We start from the raw sequence: 24,511 nt of genomic DNA, 5'->3' as shown, positions 1-24,511 counted from the left end.
CTTACAAACCCCAGTTCATCCAGAGGAAGGCAAACAACACTCTTTATAGAGGACTTGTCGGCTCTCCTCACACGTCTGTATAGCAAATACTTCCCCATGAATCAACAATTCTGGAGCATCTTTTCTCAGAACTCTGCATTATGCCGTTCCTCTGTTTTTCCTACTGGAAATGTAAGATTAAATTGAGAAAAGGGTGTTACCATTCCCCTTGTGAAAGAGTCATGTCCCTACACCTTCCGATATTGTCAGCACTGATTGGACATTGTCAGACTATATGGACACTCCCCCGGCTGGTAACACCTAGATGTCAAATTATTCATACATTTCTAGGAGGAATAACAGAGGAACAGCACAATTCAAAGTTCTAGGAAAAGGTGATGTATAATTATTAAGTTATGGCAAGTATTTAATATACATAATGAATTGCAGTAGATCCAGAGAAAGGTGAAAACCAATCACTACACTAAAGAGATGGAATTCTACATAAAGTGGAAAATACCTCCCTGCCCCCGGCTGACCATCGGACAGATCCCTGGATCCACAATCTACATTACTACTAGTGACCCTGTATATTGTGTTTTACAAGGAAGATATTTAACCCTTTGTTATATCTCCACATGATGGTCATGTCTGCTGTTCCCACATGGTAGAACTTTACACTCCTCATGTTGTAGAGATTATAAGAGCAGCGCAGATCAGTCACTGGTTATATAAGACTATGTTCATACATGGGGAAATGGTGGCAGAAATTTCTGTGATTGTCCAACTCATCTGATTGTGGTGAGTAAAAATTCATGTACTTGCTGCTGAAACAACATTAATTTATATGGAAACTTCTAGAAACAAATCTGTGACCATCCCCTAGTGCAGAAAAGCGAGGAACGTGTGATCGGAGATCAGGAATCACATGCCTGCATATACTGTACATGACGAAATTAACACTTCGAAACAAAAAAATGATAATATATAAATGATATATCTATATCTCACCTTGTGATGTGCGGGGCCGGTAGTCCTCCATCATGACCTCCTCGTACAGATCCTTGTGTCCTTCTAGATACTCCCACTCCTCCATGGAGAAATAGACAGTGACATCCTGACACCTTATAGGAACCTGACACACACAATGATACAGTCATCACCCAGACACCTCCAGTGCGGTTACTGTAGAATTTCCCAGCATTCCCAGCAGTGTCACCTCTCCAGTCAGCAGCTCCGTCATCTTGTAGATCAGGTCTAAGATCTTCTTCTCATGTATCCGGGAGTGAGGGGGAGGCTCTGTGATGGGACTACTGCTCCATCCTCCTGACTCATGGATGATGGGAGTCGTACAGTCACCCGATGTCTTCTTCACTATTGTGTACTCCTGTGTATGGAGAGAGACACTTAGAGAACTGAACACAGTATTCCCCCTCAGTAGAAAGAGGGAGATTGTGACCCCGCTGTATAGAGCTCTAGTGACCCCACATCTGTAATACTGGAGACCTCACCTACAAAAAGACATTGAGAAAATAGAACGAGGCCAAACTAAAAAGGAAATAATATTGGGGCGACTAGATGGACCATGTTCTCTCCTCCTGCCGTCATCTTCTATGTTTCTATATAGAGGTCATCCTGATCCTCCTGGTTCCTGGTCATTCTCATTGCTCTACAACATTACTATTGCTTCACTGGTGACATGACACATAACTGACCATATTGGTGGCTGATCTTCAGCTTCTTGACGTCACTTTGAAGGTCTGGACGCTGTTATACAGGACACTGGATTCTTCCTATTACTTCCTATTATGTATTGTCCCTTCCCTATGCGTGACTTGTTCTATAATGTAGTAAAGTTTACCTCTCCGCTCAACAGGTAGATGATCTCCAAGGTGAAGTCTAATATTCTTCTGCTCATCTCATTCCTGTCCTTGTCCATCCTTGGTGGGTCATTCAGGAGAAGGAACGTTGTGGAGGAGAAGATGAGAAAACTGGAGGAACTGGAGGATCTAGTACTGCAGACGTCTTTATGAAGAAAGGAGAAGATGGAAATCATACAGGGGACAACATCATGTGTGACATACAGAACCTCACTTATTGATCATTGAGAGAAACATCTTCTCAGAGCCGTCACCACATGGAATAAAGGGGTATTCCCAACACGGACAACTCTCCCCAGGATATGCCAGGAATGTCTGATAGATGCGGCTCCACCTCTGGCCGTGCTCGGCGGTTTCTGGACCTCCTATACAAGTGAATGGAGAGAGTCGTGCACATGTGTGGTCACCTCTCCATTCATTCTCCACCTGGATGTAGTAGTCACGTCACCAGGCGGGTCGGGAGACCCCCGTTCTCCACATAGAGGTGGGACCCCCATATATCAGACATTTATGGCATATCTCTCAGGTGAGAAGAGTAAAATGAAGACATTTACCCTCCGACAATTAAGACCTGACTCCTGACAACCTGACACATGGCGGATATGGGGAGACATTGCTGACATCTCACAAGTCAGGGTATGTTCACACGCAGTGAGCAAAAACGTCTGAAAATACGGAGCTGTTTTCAGGCGAAAACAGCTCCTGATTTTCAGACTTTTTTTAACAACTCGCGTTTTTTACGGTAGTTTTTCAATGGAGTCTATGAAAAACGCCTCCAAAAACATCCCAAGAAGAGTCCTACACTTCTTTTGACGAGCCGTCATTTTACGCGCCGTATTTTGACAGCGATGCGTAAAATAAAGACTCGTGGGAACAGAACATCGTAATTCCCATTGAAAACAATGTTTGTAGGCGTATTAGGGGCGCTTTTTCAGGCGTAATTCGAGGCGTAAACCGCCCGAATTACGGCTGAAACCACTGTGTGTGAACATACCCTCACGGTGCGCACTATGCAGTCAGAGATTGATATGAACTGTGAGGATCTGCAACAGCTGAGGTGACTTTATATATAAAGGGAACATGCAGTGTGATCTCTTATCATCTTAGTGTTTGGGAGGGGGCTCTTCTGTAAGATCATCCTCACCTCGAGATTGTGAAGTAATGATAAGTTGTCAATTTCAATTGTGTACAGAAAAAAAAAGCATTAAATTTAAAGAGGCTCTGTCACCAGATTATAAGTGTCCTTTCTCCTATATAAGTAAAGAGGCTGTCACCACATTATAAGTGCCCTATCTCCTATATAAGTAAAGAGGCTCTGTCACCACATTATAAATGTCCTATCTCCTATATAAGTAAAGAGGCTCTGTCACCACATTATAAGTGCCCTATCTCCTATATAAGTAAAGAGGCTCTGTCACCACATTATAAGTGCCCTATCTCCTATATAAGTAAAGAGACTCTGTCACCACATTATAAGTGCCCTATCTCCTATATAAGTAAAGAGGCTCTGTCACCACATTATAAGTGCCCTATCTCCTATATAAGTAAAGAGGCTCTGTCACCACATTATAAGTGCCCTATCTCCTATATAAGTAAATAGACTCTGTCACCACATTATAAGTGCCCTATCTCCTATATAAGTAAAGAGACTCTGTCACCACATTATAAGTGTCCTATCTCCTATATAAGTAAAGAGGATCTGTCACCACATTATAAGTGCCCTATCTCCTATATAAGTAAAGAGGCTCTGTCACCACATTATAAGTGCCCTATCTCCTATATAAGTAAAGAGGCTGTCACCACATTATAAGTGTCCTATCTCCTATATAAGTAAAGAGGCTCTGTCACCACATTATAAGTGTCCTATCTCCTATATAAGTAAAGAGGCTCTGTCACCTCATTATAAGTGTCCTATCTCCTATATAAGTAAAGAGACTCTGTCACCACATTATAAGTGCCCTATCTCCTATATAAGTAAAGAGGATCTGTCACCACATTATAAGTGTCCTATCTCCTATATAAGTAAAGAGACTCTGTCACCACATTATAAGTGTCCTATCTCCTATATAAGTAATGATGCTCTGTCACCACATTATAAGTGTCCTATCTCCTATATAAGTAAAGAGGCTGTCACCACATTATAAGTGTCCTATCTCCTATATAAGTAAAGAGACTCTGTCACCACATTATAAGTGCCCTATCTCCTATATAAGTAAAGAGGCTCTGTCACCACATTATAAGTGTCCTATCTCCTATATAAGTAAAGAGACTGTCACCACATTATAAGTGTCCTATCTCCTATATAAGTAATGAGGCTCTGTCACCACATTATAAGTGTCCTATCTCCTATATAAGTAAAGAGACTCTGTCACCACATTATAAGTGTCCTATCTCCTATATAAGTAAAGAGACTCTGTCACCACATTATAAGTGCCCTATCTCCTATATAAGTAAAGAGGCTGTCACCACATTATAAGTGTCCTATCTCCTATATAAGTAAAGAGGCTCTGTCACCACATTATAAGTGTCCTATCTCCTATATAAGTAAAGAGGCTCTGTCACCACATTATAAGTGCCCTATCTCCTATATAAGTAAAGAGGCTCTGTCACCACATTATAAGTGCCCTATCTCCTATATAAGTAAAGAGACTCTGTCACCACATTATAAGTGTCCTATCTCCTATATAAGTAAAGAGGCTCTGTCACCACATTATAAGTGTCCTATCTCCTATATAAGTAAAGAGGCTGTCACCACATTATAAGTGTCCTATCTCCTATATAAGTAATGAGGCTCTGTCACCACATTATAAGTGCCCTATCTCCTATATAAGTAATGAGGCTCTGTCACCACATTATAAGTGCCCTATCTCCTATATAAGTAAAGAGGCTCTGTCACCACATTATAAGTGCCCTATCTCCTATATAAGTAAAGAGGCTGTCACCACATTATAAGTGCCCTATCTCCTATATAAGTAAAGAGACTCTGTCACCAGATTATAAGTGTCCTTTCTCCTATATAAGTAAAGAGGCTCTGTCACCACATTATAAGTGCCCTATCTCCTATATAAGTAAAGAGACTCTGTCACCACATTATAAGTGCCCTATCTCCTATATAAGTAAAGAGGCTCTGTCACCACATTATAAGTGCCTTATCTCCTATATAAGTAAAGAGGCTCTGTCACCACATTATAAGTGCCCTATCTCCTATATAAGTAAAGAGGCTCTGTCACCACATTATAAGTGTCCTATCTCCTATATAAGTAAAGAGGCTGTCACCACATCATAAGTGCCCTATCTCCTATATAAGTAAAGAGGCTCTGTCACCACATTATAAGTGCCCTATCTCCTATATAAGTAAAGAGGCTCTGTCACCACATTATAAGTGTCCTATCTCCTATATAAGTAAAGAGGCTCTGTCTCCACATTATAAGTGTCCTATCTCCTATATAAGTAAAGAGACTGTCACCACATTATAAGTGTCCTATCTCCTATATAAGTAAAGAGGCTGTCACCACATTATAAGTGTCCTATCTCCTATATAAGTAAAGAGGCTCTGTCACCACATTATAAGTGTCCTATCTCCTATATAAGTAAAGAGACTCTGTCACCACATTATAAGTGCCCTATCTCCTATATAAGTAAAGAGGCTCTGTCACCACATTATAAGTGTCCTATCTCCTATATAAGTAAAGAGACTCTGTCACCACATTATAAGTGTCCTATCTCCTATATAAGTAAAGAGGCTCTGTCACCACATTATAAGTGTCCTATCTCCTATATAAGTAAAGAGACTCTGTCACCACATTATAAGTGTCCTATCTCCTATATAAGTAAAGAGGCTCTGTCACCACATTATAAGTGCCCTATCTCCTATATAAGTAAAGAGGCTCTGTCACCACATTATAAGTGTCCTATCTCCTATATAAGTAAAGAGACTCTGTCACCACATTATAAGTGTCCTATCTCCTATATAAGTAAAGAGGCTCTGTCACCACATTATAAGTGTCCTATCTCCTATATAAGTAAAGAGGCTCTGTCACCACATTATAAGTGTCCTATCTCCTATATAAGTAAAGAGACTCTGTCACCACATTATAAGTGTCCTTTCTCCTATATAAGTAAAGAGACTCTGTCACCACATTATAAGTGTCCTATCTCCTATATAAGTAAAGAGACTGTCACCACATTATAAGTGTCCTATCTCCTATATAAGTAATGAGACTCTGTCACCACATTATAAGTGCCCTATCTCCTATATAAGTACAGAGGCTCTGTCACCACATTATAAGTGTCCTATCTCCTATATAAGTAAAGAGGCTCTGTCACCACATTATAAGTGCCCTATCTCCTATATAAGTAATGAGACTCTGTCACCACATTATAAGTGTCCTTTCTCCTATATAAGTAAAGAGACTCTGTCACCACATTATAAGTGCCCTATCTCCTATATAAGTAATGAGACTCTGTCACCACATTATAAGTGTCCTTTCTCCTATATAAGTAAAGAGGCTCTGTCACCACATTATAAGTGTCCTATCTCCTATATAAGTAAAGAGACTCTGTCACCACATTATAAGTGCCCTATCTCCTATATAAGTAAAGAGGCTGTCACCACATTATAAGTGCCCTATCTCCTATATAAGTAAAGAGACTGTCACCACATTATAAGTGCCCTATCTCCTATATAAGTAAAGAGGCTCTGTCACCAAATTATAAGTGCCCTATCTCCTATATAAGTAAAGAGGCTCTGTCACCACATTATAAGTGTCCTATCTCCTATATAAGTAATGAGGCTCTGTCACCACATTATAAGTGTCCTATCTCCTATATAAGTAATGAGGCTCTGTCACCACATTATAAGTGTCCTATCTCCTATATAAGTAATGAGGCTCTGTCACCACATTATAAGTGCCCTATCTCCTATATAAGTAAAGAGACTCTGTCACCACATTATAAGTGTCCTATCTCCTATATAAGTAAAGAGGCTCTGTCACCACATTATAAGTGTCCTATCTCCTATATAAGTAAAGAGACTGTCACCACATTATAAGTGCCCTATCTCCTATATAAGTAAAGAGACTGTCACCACATTATAAGTGCCCTATCTCCTATATAAGTAAAGAGGCTCTGTCACCACATTATAAGTGCCCTATCTCCTATATAAGTAAAGAGACTCTGTCACCACATTATAAGTGCCCTATCTCCTATATAAGTAAAGAGGCTCTGTCACCACATTATAAGTGCCCTATCTCCTATATAAGTAAAGAGGCTCTGTCACCACATTATAAGTGCCCTATCTCCTATATAAGTAAAGAGGCTCTGTCACCACATTATAAGTGTCCTATCTCCTATATAAGTAAAGAGGCTCTGTCTCCACATTATAAGTGTCCTATCTCCTATATAAGTAAAGAGACTGTCACCACATTATAAGTGTCCTATCTCCTATATAAGTAAAGAGGCTGTCACCACATTATAAGTGTCCTATCTCCTATATAAGTAAAGAGGCTCTGTCACCACATTATAAGTGTCCTATCTCCTATATAAGTAAAGAGACTCTGTCACCACATTATAAGTGCCCTATCTCCTATATAAGTAAAGAGGATCTGTCACCACATTATAAGTGTCCTATCTCCTATATAAGTAAAGAGGCTGTCACCACATTATAAGTGCCCTATCTCCTATATAAGTAAAGAGACTCTGTCACCACATTATAAGTGTCCTTTCTCCTATATAAGTAAAGAGACTCTGTCACCACATTATAAGTGTCCTATCTCCTATATAAGTAAAGAGACTGTCACCACATTATAAGTGTCCTATCTCCTATACAAGTAATGAGACTCTGTCACCACATTATAAGTGTCCTATCTCCTATATAAGTAAAGAGGCTCTGTCACCACATTATAAGTGCCCTATCTCCTATATAAGTAATGAGACTCTGTCACCACATTATAAGTGTCCTTTCTCCTATATAAGTAAAGAGACTCTGTCACCACATTATAAGTGTCCTATCTCCTATATAAGTAAAGAGGCTCTGTCACCACATTATAAGTGCCCTATCTCCTATATAAGTAATGAGACTCTGTCACCACATTATAAGTGTCCTATCTCCTATATAAGTAAAGAGACTCTGTCACCACATTATAAGTGCCCTATCTCCTATATAAGTAAAGAGGCTGTCACCACATTATAAGTGCCCTATCTCCTATATAAGTAAAGAGACTGTCACCACATTATAAGTGCCCTATCTCCTATATAAGTAAAGAGGCTCTGTCACCAAATTATAAGTGCCCTATCTCCTATATAAGTAAAGAGGCTCTGTCACCACATTATAAGTGTCCTATCTCCTATATAAGTAATGAGGCTCTGTCACCACATTATAAGTGTCCTATCTCCTATATAAGTAATGAGGCTCTGTCACCACATTATAAGTGTCCTATCTCCTATATAAGTAATGAGGCTCTGTCACCACATTATAAGTGCCCTATCTCCTATATAAGTAAAGAGACTCTGTCACCACATTATAAGTGTCCTATCTCCTATATAAGTAAAGAGGCTCTGTCACCACATTATAAGTGCCCTATCTCCTATATAAGTAAAGAGACTGTCACCACATTATAAGTGCCCTATCTCCTATATAAGTAAAGAGACTGTCACCACATTATAAGTGCCCTATCTCCTATATAAGTAAAGAGGCTCTGTCACCACATTATAAGTGCCCTATCTCCTATATAAGTAAAGAGACTCTGTCACCACATTATAAGTGCCCTATCTCCTATATAAGTAAAGAGGCTCTGTCACGACATTATAAGTGCCCTATCTCCTATATAAGTAAAGAGGCTCTGTCACCACATTATAAGTGCCCTATCTCCTATATAAGAGACTCTGTCACCACATTATAAGTGTCCTATCTCCTATATAAGTAAAGAGGCTCTGTCACCACATTATAAGTGTCCTATCTCCTATATAAGTAAAGAGACTCTGTCACCACATTATAAGTGCCCTATCTCCTATATGAGTAAAGAGGCTCTGTCACCACATTATAAGTGCCCTATCTCCTATATAAGTAAAGAGGCTCTGTCACCACATTATAAGTGCCTTATCTCCTATATAAGAGACTCTGTCACCACATTATAAGTGTCCTATCTCCTATATAAGTAAAGAGGCTCTGTCACCACATTATAAGTGTCCTATCTCCTATATAAGTAAAGAGACTCTGTCACCACATTATAAGTGCCCTATCTCCTATATAAGTAAAGAGGCTCTGTCACCACATTATAAGTGCCCTATCTCCTATATAAGTAAAGAGGCTCTGTCACCACATTATAAGTGCCCTATCTCCTATATAAGTAAAGAGACTCTGTCACCACGTTATAAGTGTCCTATCTCCTATATAAGTAATGAGGCTCTGTCACCGCATTATAAGTGTCCTATCTCCTATATAAGTAAAGAGACTCTGTCACCACATTATAAGTGCCCTATCTCCTATATAAGTAAAGAGTCTCTGTCACCACATTATAAGTGTCCTATCTCCTATATAAGTAAAGAGGCTCTGTCACCACATTATAAGTGCCCTATCTCCTATATAAGTAAAGAGACTCTGTCACCACATTATAAGTGTCCTATCTCCTATATAAGTAAAGAGGCTCTGTCACCACATTATAAGTGTCCTATCTCCTATATAAGTAATGAGGCTCTGTCACCACATTATAAGTGCCCTATCTCCTATATAAGTAAAGAGGCTCTGTCACCACATTATAAGTGCCCTATCTCCTATATAAGTAAAGAGGCTGTCACCACATTATAAGTGCCCTATCTCCTATATAAGTAAAGAGGCTCTGTCACCATATTATAAGTGTCCTATCTCCTATATAAGTAAAGAGGCTCTGTCACCACATTATAAGTGTCCTATCTCCTATATAAGTAAAGAGACTCTGTCACCACATTATAAGTGCCCTATCTCCTATATAAGTAAAGAGACTCTGTCACCACATTATAAGTGCCCTATCTCCTATATAAGTAAAGAGGCTCTGTCACCACATTATAAGTGCGCTATCTCCTATATAAGTAAAGAGACTCTGTCTCCACATTATAAGTGCCCTATCTCCTATATAAGTAAAGAGGCTCTGTCACCATATTATAAGTGCCCTATCTCCTATATAAGTAAAGAGGCTCTGTCACCACATTATAAGTGTCCTATCTCCTATATAAGTAAAGAGACTCTGTCTCCACATTATAAGTGCCCTATCTCCTATATAAGTAAAGAGGCTCTGTCACCATATTATAAGTGCCCTATCTCCTATATAAGTAAAGAGGCTCTGTCACCACATTATAAGTGCCCTATCTCCTATATAAGTAAAGAGGCTCTGTCACCACATTATAAGTGCCCTATCTCCTATATAAGTAAAGAGGCTCTGTCACCATATTATAAGTGTCCTATCTCCTATATAAGTAAAGAGGCTCTGTCACCACATTATAAGTGTCCTATCTCCTATATAAGTAAAGAGGCTCTGTCACCACATTATAAGTGTCCTATCTCCTATATAAGTAAAGAGGCTCTGTCACCACATTATAAGTGTCCTATCTCCTATATAAGTAAAGAGGCTGTCACCACATTATAAGTGTCCTATCTCCTATATAAGTAAAGAGACTCTGTCACCACATTATAAGTGCCCTATCTCCTATATAAGTAAAGAGGCTCTGTCACCACATTATAAGTGTCCTATCTCCTATATAAGTAAAGAGGCTCTGTCACTACATTATAAGTGTCCTATCTCCTATATAAGTAAAGAGGCTCTGTCACCACATTATAAGTGTCCTATCTCCTATATAAGTAATGAGACTGTCACCACATTATAAGTGTCCTATCTCCTATATAAGTAAAGAGGCTCTGTCACCACATTATAAGTGCCCTATCTCCTATATAAGTAAAGAGGCTCTGTCACCACATTATAAGTGTCCTGTCTCCTATATAAGTAAAGAGACTGTCACCACATTATAAGTGTCCTATCTCCTATATAAGTAAAGAGGCTCTGTCACCACATTATAAGTGCCCTATCTCCTATATAAGTAAAGAGGCTCTGTCACCACATTATAAGTGTCCTATCTCCTATATAAGTAAAGAGACTCTGTCACCACATTATAAGTGTCCTATCTCCTATATAAGTAAAGAGGCTCTGTCACCACATTATAACTGCCCTATCTCCTATATAAGTAAAGAGACTCTGTCACCACATTATAAGTGCCCTATCTCCTATATAAGTAAAGAGGCTCTGTCACCACATTATAAGTGTCCTATCTCCTATATAAGTAAAGAGGCTGTCACCACATTATAAGTGTCCTATCTTCTATATAAGTAAAGAGACTCTGTCACCACATTATAAGTGCCCTATCTCCTATATAAGTAAAGAGACTCTGTCACCACATTATAAGTGTCCTATCTCCTATATAAGTAAAGAGGCTCTGTCACCACATTATAAGTGTCCTATCTCCTATATAAGTAATGAGGCTCTGTCACCACATTATAAGTGTCCTTTCTCCTATATAAGTAAAGAGACTCTGTCACCACATTATAAGTGTCCTATCTCCTATATAAGTAAAGAGGCTCTGTCACCACATTATAAGTGCCCTATCTCCTATATAAGTAAAGAGACTCTGTCACCACATTATAAGTGTCCTTTCTCCTATATAAGTAAAGAGACTCTGTCACCACATTATAAGTGTCCTATCTCCTATATAAGTAAAGAGGCTCTGTCACCACATTATAAGTGTCCTATCTCCTATATAAGTAAAGAGGCTCTGTCACCAGATTATAAGTGTCCTATCTCCTATATAAGTAAAGAGGCTCTGTCACCACATTATAAGTGTCCTATCTCCTATATAAGTAAAGAGGCTCTGTCACCACATTATAAGTGCCCTATCTCCTATATAAGTAAAGAGACTCTGTCACCACATTATAAGTGCCCTATCTCCTATATAAGTAAAGAGGCTCTGTCACCACATTATAAGTGCCCTATCTCCTATATAAGTAAAGAGACTCTGTCACCACATTATAAGTGCCCTATCTCCTATATAAGTAAAGAGGCTCTGTCACCATATTATAAGTGCCCTATCTCCTATATAAGTAAAGAGGCTGTCACCACATTATAAGTGTCCTTTCTCCTATATAAGTAAAGAGGCTGTCACCACATTATAAGTGTCCTATCTCCTATATAAGTAAAGAGGCTCTGTCACCACATTATAAGTGTCCTATCTCCTATATAAGTAAAGAGACTCTGTCACCACATTATAACTGCCCTATCTCCTATATAAGTAAAGAGGCTCTGTCACCACATTATAAGTGTCCTATCTCCTATATAAGTAAAGAGACTCTGTCACCACATTATAAGTGTCCTATCTCCTATATAAGTAAAGAGGCTCTGTCACCACATTATAAGTGCCCTATCTCCTATATAAGTAAAGAGGCTCTGTCACCACATTATAAGTGTCCTATCTCCTATATAAGTAAAGAGGCTCTGTCACCACATTATAAGTGCCCTATCTCCTATATAAGTAAAGAGGCTCTGTCACCACATTATAAGTGCCCTATCTCCTATATAAGTAAAGAGACTGTCACCACATTATAAGTGTCCTATCTCCTATATAAGTAAAGAGGCTCTGTCACCACATTATAAGTGCCCTATCTCCTATATAAGTAAATAGGCTCTGTCACCACATTATAAGTGCCCTATCTCCTATATAAGTAAAGAGGCTCTGTCACCACATTATAAGTGCCCTATCTCCTATATAAGTAAAGAGACTGTCACCACATTATAAGTGTCCTATCTCCTATATAAGTAAAGAGGCTGTCACCACATTATAAGTGTCCTATCTCCTATATAAGTAAAGATGCTCTGTCACCACATTATAAGTGTCCTATCTCCTATATAAGTAAAGATGCTCTGTCTCCACATTATAAGTGTCCTATCTCCTATATAAGTAAAGAGGCTGTCACCACATTATAAGTGTCCTATCTCCTATATAAGTAAAGATGCTCTGTCACCACATTATAAGTGTCCTATCTCCTATATAAGTAAAGAGGTTCTGTCACCACATTATAAGTGTCCTATCTCCTATATAAGTAAAGAGGCTCTGTCACCACATTATAAGTGTCCTATCTCCTATATAAGTAAAGAGGCTGTCACCACATTATAAGTGCCCTATCTCCTATATAAGTAAAGAGGCTCTGTCACCACATTATAAGTGTCCTATCTCCTATATAAGTAAAGAGGCTGTCACCACATTATAAGTGTCCTATCTCCTATATAAGTAAAGAGGCTCTGTCTCCACATTATAAGTGCCCTATCTCCTATATAAGTAAAGAGGCTCTGTCACCACATTATAAGTGTCCTATCTCCTATATAAGTAAAGAGGATCTGTCACCACATTATAAGTGTCCTATCTAGTATATAAGTAAAGAGGCTCTGTCACCACATTATAAGTGTCCTATCTCCAGCATCTTTCACTGCACAATCACACTGTAACAATGGGCTGGAACAATGAGTAGTGTATGATGCTGATTGGTCACTGATTGGTCACCGATTGGTCAGCCTCATACAATCCTCTGTACAACACCCAGTTGGTAAAAAGTAAAAACACGCCCAGTTGGTCATTCAGAAAGTCATTAGCATAAATCTAAAATTGCTCATAACTTGCTCAAAAATGATCGTTTTTCAAAATAAAAACCACTGCTGTTATCTACATTACAGCGCCGATCAGATTATGTAGGAGATAGGGCACTTATAATGTGGTGACAGAACCTCTTTACTTATATAGGAGATAGGGCACTTATAATGTGGTGACAGAACCTCTTTACTTATATAGGAGATAGGGCACTTATAATGTGGTGACAGAGCCTCTTTACTTATATAGGAGATAGGACACTTATAATGTGGTGACAGAGCCTCTTTACTTATATAGGAGATAGGGCACTTATAATGTGGTGACAGAGCCTCTTTACTTATATAGGAGATAGGGCAGTTATAATGTGGTGACAGAGTCTCTTTACTTATATAGGAGATAGGACACTTATAATGTGGTGACAGTCTCTTTACTTATATAGGAGATAGGGCACTTATAATGTGGTGACAGAGCCTCTTTACTTATATAGGAGATAGGGCACTTATAATGTGGAGACAGAGCCTCTTTACTTATATAGGAGATAGGACACTTATAATGTGGTGACAGAGTCTCTTTACTTATATAGGAGATAGGACACTTATAATGTGGTGACAGAGTCTCTTTACTTATATAGGAGATAGGACACTTATAATGTGGTGACAGAGCCTCTTTACTTATATAGGAGATAGGACACTTATAATGTGGTGACAGAGCCTCTTTACTTATATAGGAGATAGGACACTTATAATGTGGTGACAGCCTCTTTACTTATATAGGAGATAGGACACTTATAATGTGGTGACAGAGCCTCTTTACTTATATAGGAGATAGGACACTTATAATGTGGTGACAGAGTCTCTACTTATATAGGAGATAGGGCACTTATAATGTGGTGACAGAGCCTCTTTACTTATATAGGAGATAGGACACTTATAATGTGGTGACAGAGCCTCTTTACTTATATAGGAGATAGAGCACTTATAATGTGGTGACAGAGCCTCTTTACTTATATAGGAGATAGAGCACTTATAATGTGGTGACAGCCTCTTTACTTATATAGGAGATAGGGCACTTATAATGTGGTGACAGAGTCTCTTTACTTATATAGGAGATAGGACACTTATAATGTGGTGACAGAGTCTCTTTACTTATATAGGAGATAGGACACTTATAATGTGGTGACAGAGCCTCTTTACTTATATAGGAGATAGGGCACTTATAATGTGGTGACAGAGTCTCTTTACTTATATAGGAGATAGGGCACTTATAATGTGGTGACAGCCTCTTTACTTATATAGGAGATAGGACACTTATAATGTGGTGACAGAGCCTCTTTACTTATATAGGAGATAGGGCACTTATAATGTGGTGACAAAAGTCTCTTTACTTATATAGGAGATAGGGCACTTATAATGTGGTGACAGAGCCTCTTTACTTATATAGGAGATAGGGCACTTATAATGTGGTGACAAAAGTCTCTTTACTTATATAGGAGATAGGACACTTATAATGTGGTGACAGCCTCTTTACTTATATAGGAGATAGGACACTTATAATGTGGTGACAGAGCCTCTTTACTTATATAGGAGATAGGGCACTTATAATGTGGTGACAGAGTCTCTTTACTTATATAGGAGATAGGGCACTTATAATGTGGTGACAGAGCCTCTTTACTTATATAGGAGATAGGGCACTTATAATGTGGTGACAGTCTCTTTACTTATATAGGAGATAGGGCACTTATAATGTGGTGACAGAGCCTCTTTACTTATATAGGAGATAGGACAATTATAATGTGGTGACAGAGTCTCTTTACTTATATAGGAGATAGGGCACTTATAATGTGGTGACAGAGCCTCTTTACTTATATAGGAGATAGGGCACTTATAATGTGGTGACAGAGCCTCTTTACTTATATAGGAGATAGGACACTTATAGTGTGGTGACAGAGCCTCTTTACTTATATAGGAGATAGGACACTTATAATGTGGTGACAGAGTCTCATTACTTATATAGGACACTTATAATGTGGTGACAGAGCCTCTTTATTTATATAGGAGATAGGACACTTATAATGTGGTGACAGAGTCTCTTTACTTATATAGGAGATAGAGCATTATAATGTGGTGACAGAGCTCTTTACTTATATAGGAGATAGGGCACTTATAATGCGGTGACAGAGCCTCTTTACTTATATAGGAGATAGGGCACTTATAATGTGGTGACAGCCTCTTTACTTAATATAGGAGATAGGGCACTTATAATGTGGTGACAGTCTCTTTACTTATATAGGAGATAGGACACTTATAATGTGGAGACAGAGCCTCTTTACTTATATAGGAGATAGGGCACTTATGATGTGGTGACAGAGCCTCTTTACTTATATAGGAGATAGGGCACTTATAATGTGGTGACAGAGTCTCTTTACTTATATAGGAGATAGGGCACTTATAATGTGGTGACAGAGTCTCTTTACTTATATAGGAGAAAGGACACTTATAATGTGGTGACAGCCTCTTTACTTATATAGGAGATAGGGACACTTATAATGTGGTGACAGAGCCTCTTTACTTATATAGGAGATAGAGCACTTATAATGTGGTGACAGAGCCTCTTTACTTATATAGGAGATAGGACACTTATAATGTGGTGACAGAGCCTCTTTACTTATATAGGAGATAGGACACTTATAATGTGGTGACAGCCTCTTTACTTATATAGGAGATAGGACACTTATAATGTGGTGACAGAGTCTCTTTACTTATATAGGAGATAGAGCATTATAATGCGGTGACAGAGCCTCTTTACTTATATAGGAGATAGGGCACTTATAATGCGGTGACAGAGCCTCTTTACTTATATAGGAGATAGGGCACTTATAATGTGGTGGCAGCCTCTTTACTTATATAGGAGATAGGGCACTTATAATGTGGTGACAGAGTCTCTTTACTTATATAGGAGATAGGGCACTTATAATGTGGTGACAGAGCCTCTTACTTATATAGGAGATAGGGCACTTATAATGTGGTGACAGAGCCTCTTTACTTATATAGGAGATAGGACACTTATAATGTGGTGACAGAGCCTCTTTACTTATATAGGAGATAGGACACTTATAATGTGGTGACAGAGCCTCTTTACTTATATAGGAGATAGGACACTTATAATGTGGTGACAGAGCCTCTTTACTTATATAGGAGATAGGACACTTATAATGTGGTGACAGAGCCTCTTTACTTATATAGGAGATAGGACACTTATAATGTGGTGACAGAGTCTCTTTACTTATATAGGAGATAGAGCATTATAATGTGGTGACAGAGCCTCTTTACTTATATAGGAGATAGGGCACTTATAATGTGGTGACAGAGTCTCTTTACTTATATAGGAGATAGGGCACTTATAATGTGGTGACAGAGCCTCTTTACTTATATAGGAGATAGGGCACTTATAATGTGGTGACAGAGCCTCTTTACTTATATAGGAGATAGGGCACTTATAATGTGGTGACAGAGCCTCTTTACTTATATAGGAGATAGGGCACTTATAATGTGGTGACAGAGCCTCTTTACTTATATAGGAGATAGGACACTTATAATGTGGTGACAGCCTCTTTACTTATATAGGAGATAGGACACTTATAATGTGGTGACAGCCTCTTTACTTATATAGGAGATAGGACACTTATAATGTGGTGACAGAGTCTTTACTTATATAGGAGATAGGACACTTATGTGGTGACAGAGCCTATTTACTTATATAGGAGATAGGACGCTTATAATGTGGTGACAGCCTCTTTACTTATATAGGAGATAGGACACTTATAATGTGGTGACAGCCTCTTTACTTATATAGGAGATAGGACACTTATAATGTGGTGACAGCCTCTTTACTTATATAGGAGATAGGACACTTATAATGTGGTGACAGCCTCTTTACTTATATAGGAGATAGGACACTTATAATGTGGTGACAGAGTCTTTACTTATATAGGAGATAGGACACTTATGTGGTGACAGAGCCTATTTACTTATATAGGAGATAGGACACTTATAATGTGGTGACAGAGCCTATTTACTTATATAGGAGATAGGACGCTTATAATGTGGTGACAGAGCCTCTTTACTTATATAGGAGATAGGGCACTTATAATGTGGTGACAGTCTCTTTACTTATATAGGAGATAGGGCACTTATAATGTGGTGACAGAGCCTCTTTACTTATATAGGAGATAGAACACTTATAATGTGGAGACAGCCTCTTTACTTATATAGGAGATAGGGCACTTATAATGTGGGGACAGAGCCTCTTTACTTATATAGGAGATAGGACACTTATAATGTGGGGACAGAGCCTCTTTACTTATATAGGAGATAGGACACTTATAATGTGGTGACAGCCTCTTTACTTATATAGGAGATAGGGCACTTATAATGTGGTGACAGAGTCTCTTTACTTATATAGGAGATAGGGCACTTATAATGTGGTGACAGAGTCTCTTTACTTATATAGGAGATAGGACACTTATAATGTGGTGACAGAGTCTCTTTACTTATATAGGAGATAGGACACTTATAATGTGGTGACAGAGTCTCTTTACTTATATAGGAGATAGGACACTTAGAATGTGGTGACAGATCCTCTTTACTTATATAGGAGATAGGACACTTATAATGTGGTGACAGAGCCTCTTTACTTATATAGGAGATAGGGCACTTATAATGTGGTGACAGAGTCTTTACTTATATAGGAGATAGGACACTTATAATGTGGTGACAGAGTCTCTTTACTCATATAGGAGATAGGACACTTATAATGTGGTGACAGCCTCTTTACTGATATAGGAGATAGGACACTTATAATGTGGTGACAGCCTCTTTACTGATATAGGAGATAGGGCACTTATAATGTGGTGACAGAGCCTCTTTACTTATATAGGAGATAGGACACTTATAATGTGGTGACAGATCCTCTTTACTTATATAGGAGATAGGACACTTATAATGTGGTGACAGCCTCTTTACTTATATAGGAGATAGGGCACTTATAATGTGGTGACCGAGTCTCTTTACTTATATAGGAGATAGGACACTTATAATGTGGTGACAGATCCTCTTTACTTATATAGGAGATAGGACACTTATAATGTGGTGACAGCCTCTTTACTTATATAGGAGATAGGGCACTTATAATGTGGTGACAGAGTCTCTTTACTTATATAGGAGATAGGACACTTATAATGTGGTGACAGATCCTCTTTACTTATATAGGAGATAGGACACTTATAATGTGGTGACAGAGTCTCTTTACTTATATAGGAGATAGGACACTTATAATGTGGTGACAGATCCTCTTTACTTATATAGGAGATAGGACACTTATAATGTGGTGACAGCCTCTTTACTTATATAGGAGATAGGACACTTATAATGTGGTGACAGAGCCTCTTTACTTATATAGGAGATAGGACACTTATAATGTGGTGACAGAGCCTCTTTACTTATATAGGAGATAGGGCACTTATAATGTGGTGACAGAGTCTCTTTACTTATATAGGAGATAGGGCACTTATAATGTGGTGACAGAGTCTCTTTACTTATATAGGAGATAGGACACTTATAATGTGGTGACAGAGCCTCTTTACTTATATAGGAGATAGGACACTTATAATGTGGTGACAGAGTCTCTTTACTTATATAGGAGATAGGGCACTTATAATGTGGTGACAGAGTCTCTTTACTTATATAGGAGATAGGACACTTATAATGTGGTGACAGAGCCTATTTACTTATATAGGAGATAGGACGCTTATAATGTGGTGACAGAGCCTATTTACTTATATAGGAGATAGGACGCTTATAATGTGGTGACAGAGCCTATTTACTTATATAGGAGATAGGACACTTATAATGTGGTGACAGAGCCTATTTACTTATATAGGAGATAGGACGCTTATAATGTGGTGACAGAGCCTATTTACTTATATAGGAGATAGGACGCTTATAATGTGGTGACAGAGCCTATTTACTTATATAGGAGATAGGACACTTATAATGTGGTGACAGAGCCTCTTTACTTATATAGGAGATAGGGCACTTATAATGTGGTGACCGAGTCTCTTTACTTATATAGGAGATAGGACACTTATAATGTGGTGACAGATCCTCTTTACTTATATAGGAGATAGGACACTTATAATGTGGTGACAGCCTCTTTACTTATATAGGAGATAGGGCACTTATAATGTGGTGACCGAGTCTCTTTACTTATATAGGAGATAGGACACTTATAATGTGGTGACAGATCCTCTTTACTTATATAGGAGATAGGACACTTATAATGTGGTGACAGAGTCTCTTTACTTATATAGGAGATAGGACACTTATAATGTGGTGACAGATCCTCTTTACTTATATAGGAGATAGGACACTTATAATGTGGTGACAGCCTCTTTACTTATATAGGAGATAGGACACTTATAATGTGGTGACAGAGTCTCTTTACTTATATAGGAGATAGGGCACTTATAATGTGGTGACAGAGTCTCTTTACTTATATAGGAGATAGGACACTTATAATGTGGTGACAGAGCCTATTTACTTATATAGGAGATAGGACGCTTATAATGTGGTGACAGAGCCTATTTACTTATATAGGATATAGGACGCTTATAATGTGGTGACAGAGCCTATTTACTTATATAGGAGATAGGACACTTATAATGTGGTGACAGAGCCTCTTTACTTATATAGGAGATAGGACACTTATAATGTGGTGACAGAGTCTCTTTACTTATATAGGAGATAGGATACTTATAATGTGGTGACAGAGCCTCTTTACTTATATAGGAGATAGGGCACTTATAATGTGGTGACAGAGTCTCTTTACTTATATAGGAGATAGGGCACTTATAATGTGGTGACAGAGTCTCTTTACTTATATAGGAGATAGGACACTTATAATGTGGTGACAGATCCTCTTTACTTATATAGGAGATAGGACACTTATAATGTGGTGACAGAGTCTCTTTACTTATATAGGAGATAGGGCACTTATAATGTGGTGACAGAGTCTCTTTACTTATATAGGAGATAGGATACTTATAATGTGGTGACAGAGCCTCTTTACTTATATAGGAGATAGGGCACTTATAATGTGGTGACAGAGTCTCTTTACTTATATAGGAGATAGGACACTTATAATGTGGTGACAGAGCCTCTTTACTTATATAGGAGATAGGGCACTTATAATGTGGTGACAGAGCCTCTTTACTTATATAGGAGATAGGACACTTATAATGTGGTGACAGAGTCTCTTTACTTATATAGGAGATAGGGCACTTATAATGTGGTGACAGCCTCTTTACTTATATAGGAGATAGGGCACTTATAATGTGGTGATAGAGCCTCTTTACTTATATAGGAGATAGGACACTTATAATGTGGTGACAGAGTCTCTTTACTTATATAGGAGATAGGGCACTTATAATGTGGTGACAGCCTCTTTACTTATATAGGAGATAGGGCACTTATAATGTGGTGACAGAGCCTCTTTACTTATATAGGAGACAGGGCACTTATAATGTGGTGACAGAGCCTCTTTACTTATATAGGAGATAGGACACTTATAATGTGGTGACAGCCTCTTTACTTATATAGGAGATAGGACACATATAATGTGGTGACAGAGCCTCTTTACTTATATAGGAGATAGGGCACTTATAATGTGGTGACAGAGTCTCTTTACTTATATAGGAGATAGGGCACTTATAATGTGGTGACAGAGTCTCTTTACTTATATAGGAGATAGGGCACTTATAATATGGTGACAGCCTCTTTACTTATATAGGAGATAGGACACTTATAATGTGGTGACAGAGTCTCTTTACTTATATAGGAGATAGGGCACTTCTAATGTGGTGACAGAGTCTCTTTACTTATATAGGAGATAGGACACTTATAATGTGGTGACAGAGTCTCTTTACTTATATAGGAGATAGGACACTTATAATGTGGTGACAGAGCCTCTTTACTTATATAGGAGATAGGGCACTTATAATGTGGTGACAGAGTCTCTTATATAGGAGATAGGGCACTTATAATGTGGTGACAGAGTCTCTTTACTTATATAGGAGATAGGACACTTATAATGTGGTGACAGAGTCTCTTTACTTATATAGGAGATAGGACACTTATAATGTGGTGACAGAGTCTCTTTACTTATATAGGAGATAGGACACTTATAATGTGGTGACAGAGTCTCTTTACTTATATAGGACATAGGGCACTTATAATGTGGTGACAGAGTCTCTTTACTTATATAGGAGATAGGACACTTATAATGTGGTGACAGCCTCTTTACTTATATAGTAGATAGGACACTTATAATGTGGTGACAGAGTCTCTTTAATTATATAGGAGATAGGACACTTATAATGTGGTGACAGAGCCTCTTTACTTATATAGTAGATAGGACACTTATAATGTGGTGACAGCCTCTTTACTTATATAGGAGATAGGGCACTTATAATGTGGTGACAGAGCCTCTTTACTTATATAGGAGATAGGGCACTTATAATGTGGTGACAGAGTCTCTTTACTTATATAGGAGATAGGACACTTATAATGTGGTGACAGAGCCTCTTTACTTATATAGGAGATAGGACACTTATAATGTGGTGACAGAGCCTCTTTACTTATATAGGAGATAGGGCACTTATAATGTGGTGACAGAGCCTCTTTACTTATATAGGAGATAGGGCACTTATAATGTGGTGACAGCCTCTTTACTTATATAGGAGATAGGACACTTATAATGTGGTGACAGAGCCTCTTTACTTATATAGGAGATAGGACACTTATAATGTGGTGACAGAGCCTCTTTACTTATATAGGAGATAGGGCACTTATAATGTGGTGACAGAGTCTCTACTTATATAGGAGATAGAGCACTTATAATGTGGTGACAGCCTCTTTACTTATATAGGAGATAGGGCACTTATAATGTGGTGACAGAGCCTCTTTACTTATATAGGAGATAGGGCACTTATAATGTGGTGACAGAGCCTCTTTACTTATATAGGAGACAGGGCACTTATAATGAGGTGACAGAGCCTCTTTACTTATATAGGAGATAGGGCACTTATAATGTGGTGACAGAGTCTCTTTACTTATATAGGAGATAGGGCACTTATAATGTGGAGACAGAGCCTCTTTACTTATATAGGAGATAGGACACTTATAATGTGGTGACAGAGTCTCTTTACTTATATAGGAGATAGGGCTCTTATAATGTGGTGACAGAGTCTCTTTACTTATATAGGAGATAGGACACTTATAATGTGGTGACAGATCCTCTTTACTTATATAGGAGATAGGACACTTATAATGTGGTGACAGCCTCTTTACTTATATAGGAGATAGGGCACTTATAATGTGGTGACAGTCTCTTTACTTATATAGGAGATAGGACACTTATAATGTGGTGACAGATCCTCTTTACTTATATAGGAGATAGGACACTTATAATGTGGTGACAGCCTCTTTACTTATATAGGAGATAGGACACTTATAATGTGGTGACAGAGTCTCTTTACTTATATAGGAGATAGGACACTTATAATGTGGTGACAGATCCTCTTTACTTATATAGGAGATAGGACACTTATAATGTGGTGACAGCCTCTTTACTTATATAGGAGATAGGACACTTATAATGTGGTGACAGAGTCTCTTTACTTATATAGGAGATAGAGCATTATAATGTGGTGACAGAGTCTCTTTACTTATATAGGGGATAGGGCACTTATAATGTGGTGACAGAGTCTCTTTACTTATATAGGAGATAGGACACTTATAATGTGGTGACAGATCCTCTTTACTTATATAGGAGATAGGACACTTAGAATGTGGTGTCAGATCCTCTTTACTTATATAGGAGATAGGACACTTATAATGTGGTGACAGAGTCTCTTTACTTATATAGGAGATAGGGCACTTATAATGTGGTGACAGAGTCTCTTTACTTATATAGGAGATAGGACACTTATAATGTGGTGACAGAGCCTATTTACTTATATAGGAGATAGGACGCTTATAATGTGGTGACAGAGCCTATTTACTTATATAGGAGATAGGACGCTTATAATGTGGTGACAGAGTCTCTTTACTTATATAGGAGATAGGGCACTTATAATGTGGTGACAGAGCCTCTTTACTTATATAGGAGATAGGACACTTATAATGTGGTGACAGATCCTCTTTACTTATATAGGAGATAGGACACTTATAATGTGGTGACAGAGTCTCTTTACTTATATAGGAGATAGGACACTTAGAATGTGGTGACAGCCTCTTTACTTATATAGGAGATAGGACACTTATAATGTGGTGACAGCCTCTTTACTTATATAGGAGATAGGACACTTATAATGTGGTGACAGAGTCTCTTTACTTATATAGGAGATAGGGCACTTATAATGTGGTGACAGAGTCTCTTTACTTATATAGGAGATAGGACACTTATAATGTGGTGACAGCCTCTTTACTTATATAGGAGATAGGACACTTATAATGTGGTGACAGAGTCTCTTTACTTATATAGGAGATAGGGCACTTATAATGTGGTGACAGAGTCTCTTTACTTATATAGGAGATAGGACACTTATAATGTGGTGACAGAGTCTCTTTACTTATATAGGAGATAGGACGCTTATAATGTGGTGACAGAGCCTATTTACTTATATAGGAGATAGGGCACTTATAATGTGGTGACAGAGCCTATTTACTTATATAGGAGATAGGACACTTATAATGTGGTGACAGAGCCTCTTTACTTATATAGGACACTTATAATGTGGTGACAGCCTCTTTACTTATATAGGAGATAGGGCACTTATAATGTGGTGACAGAGTCTCTTTACTTATATAGGAGATAGGGCACTTATAATGTGGTGACAGAGTCTCTTTACTTATATAGGAGATAGGACACTTATAATG

The 24,511-nt window shown here is 38.2% G+C and overlaps 1 protein-coding gene across 1 annotated transcript in view; it reads right to left on the bottom strand.

Moving 5' to 3' along the window:
- Positions 1–1,138: 1,138 nt before the first annotated feature.
- Positions 1,139–24,511, bottom strand: part of LOC142697472 (oocyte zinc finger protein XlCOF29-like) — a 288,092-nt gene continuing 264,719 nt past the window's right edge. The window contains exons 2-3 of the mRNA XM_075847687.1: positions 1,841–2,004; positions 1,139–1,366 (exon numbers count right to left, since the gene is read on the bottom strand). Coding sequence (XP_075703802.1) covers positions 1,139–1,366; positions 1,841–1,918 — 306 coding nt within the window. The 5' untranslated portion in view covers positions 1,919–2,004. The remainder of the gene's footprint in view (positions 1,367–1,840; positions 2,005–24,511) is intronic.

Source organism: Rhinoderma darwinii, chromosome 1, assembly GCF_050947455.1.
Source record: "Rhinoderma darwinii isolate aRhiDar2 chromosome 1, aRhiDar2.hap1, whole genome shotgun sequence".
In the NCBI taxonomy this organism is placed as follows: domain Eukaryota; kingdom Metazoa; phylum Chordata; class Amphibia; order Anura; family Rhinodermatidae; genus Rhinoderma; species Rhinoderma darwinii.
The sequence above is the reverse complement of the archived record's forward strand: the minus strand, read 5'-3'. Positions and strand labels throughout refer to the sequence as shown.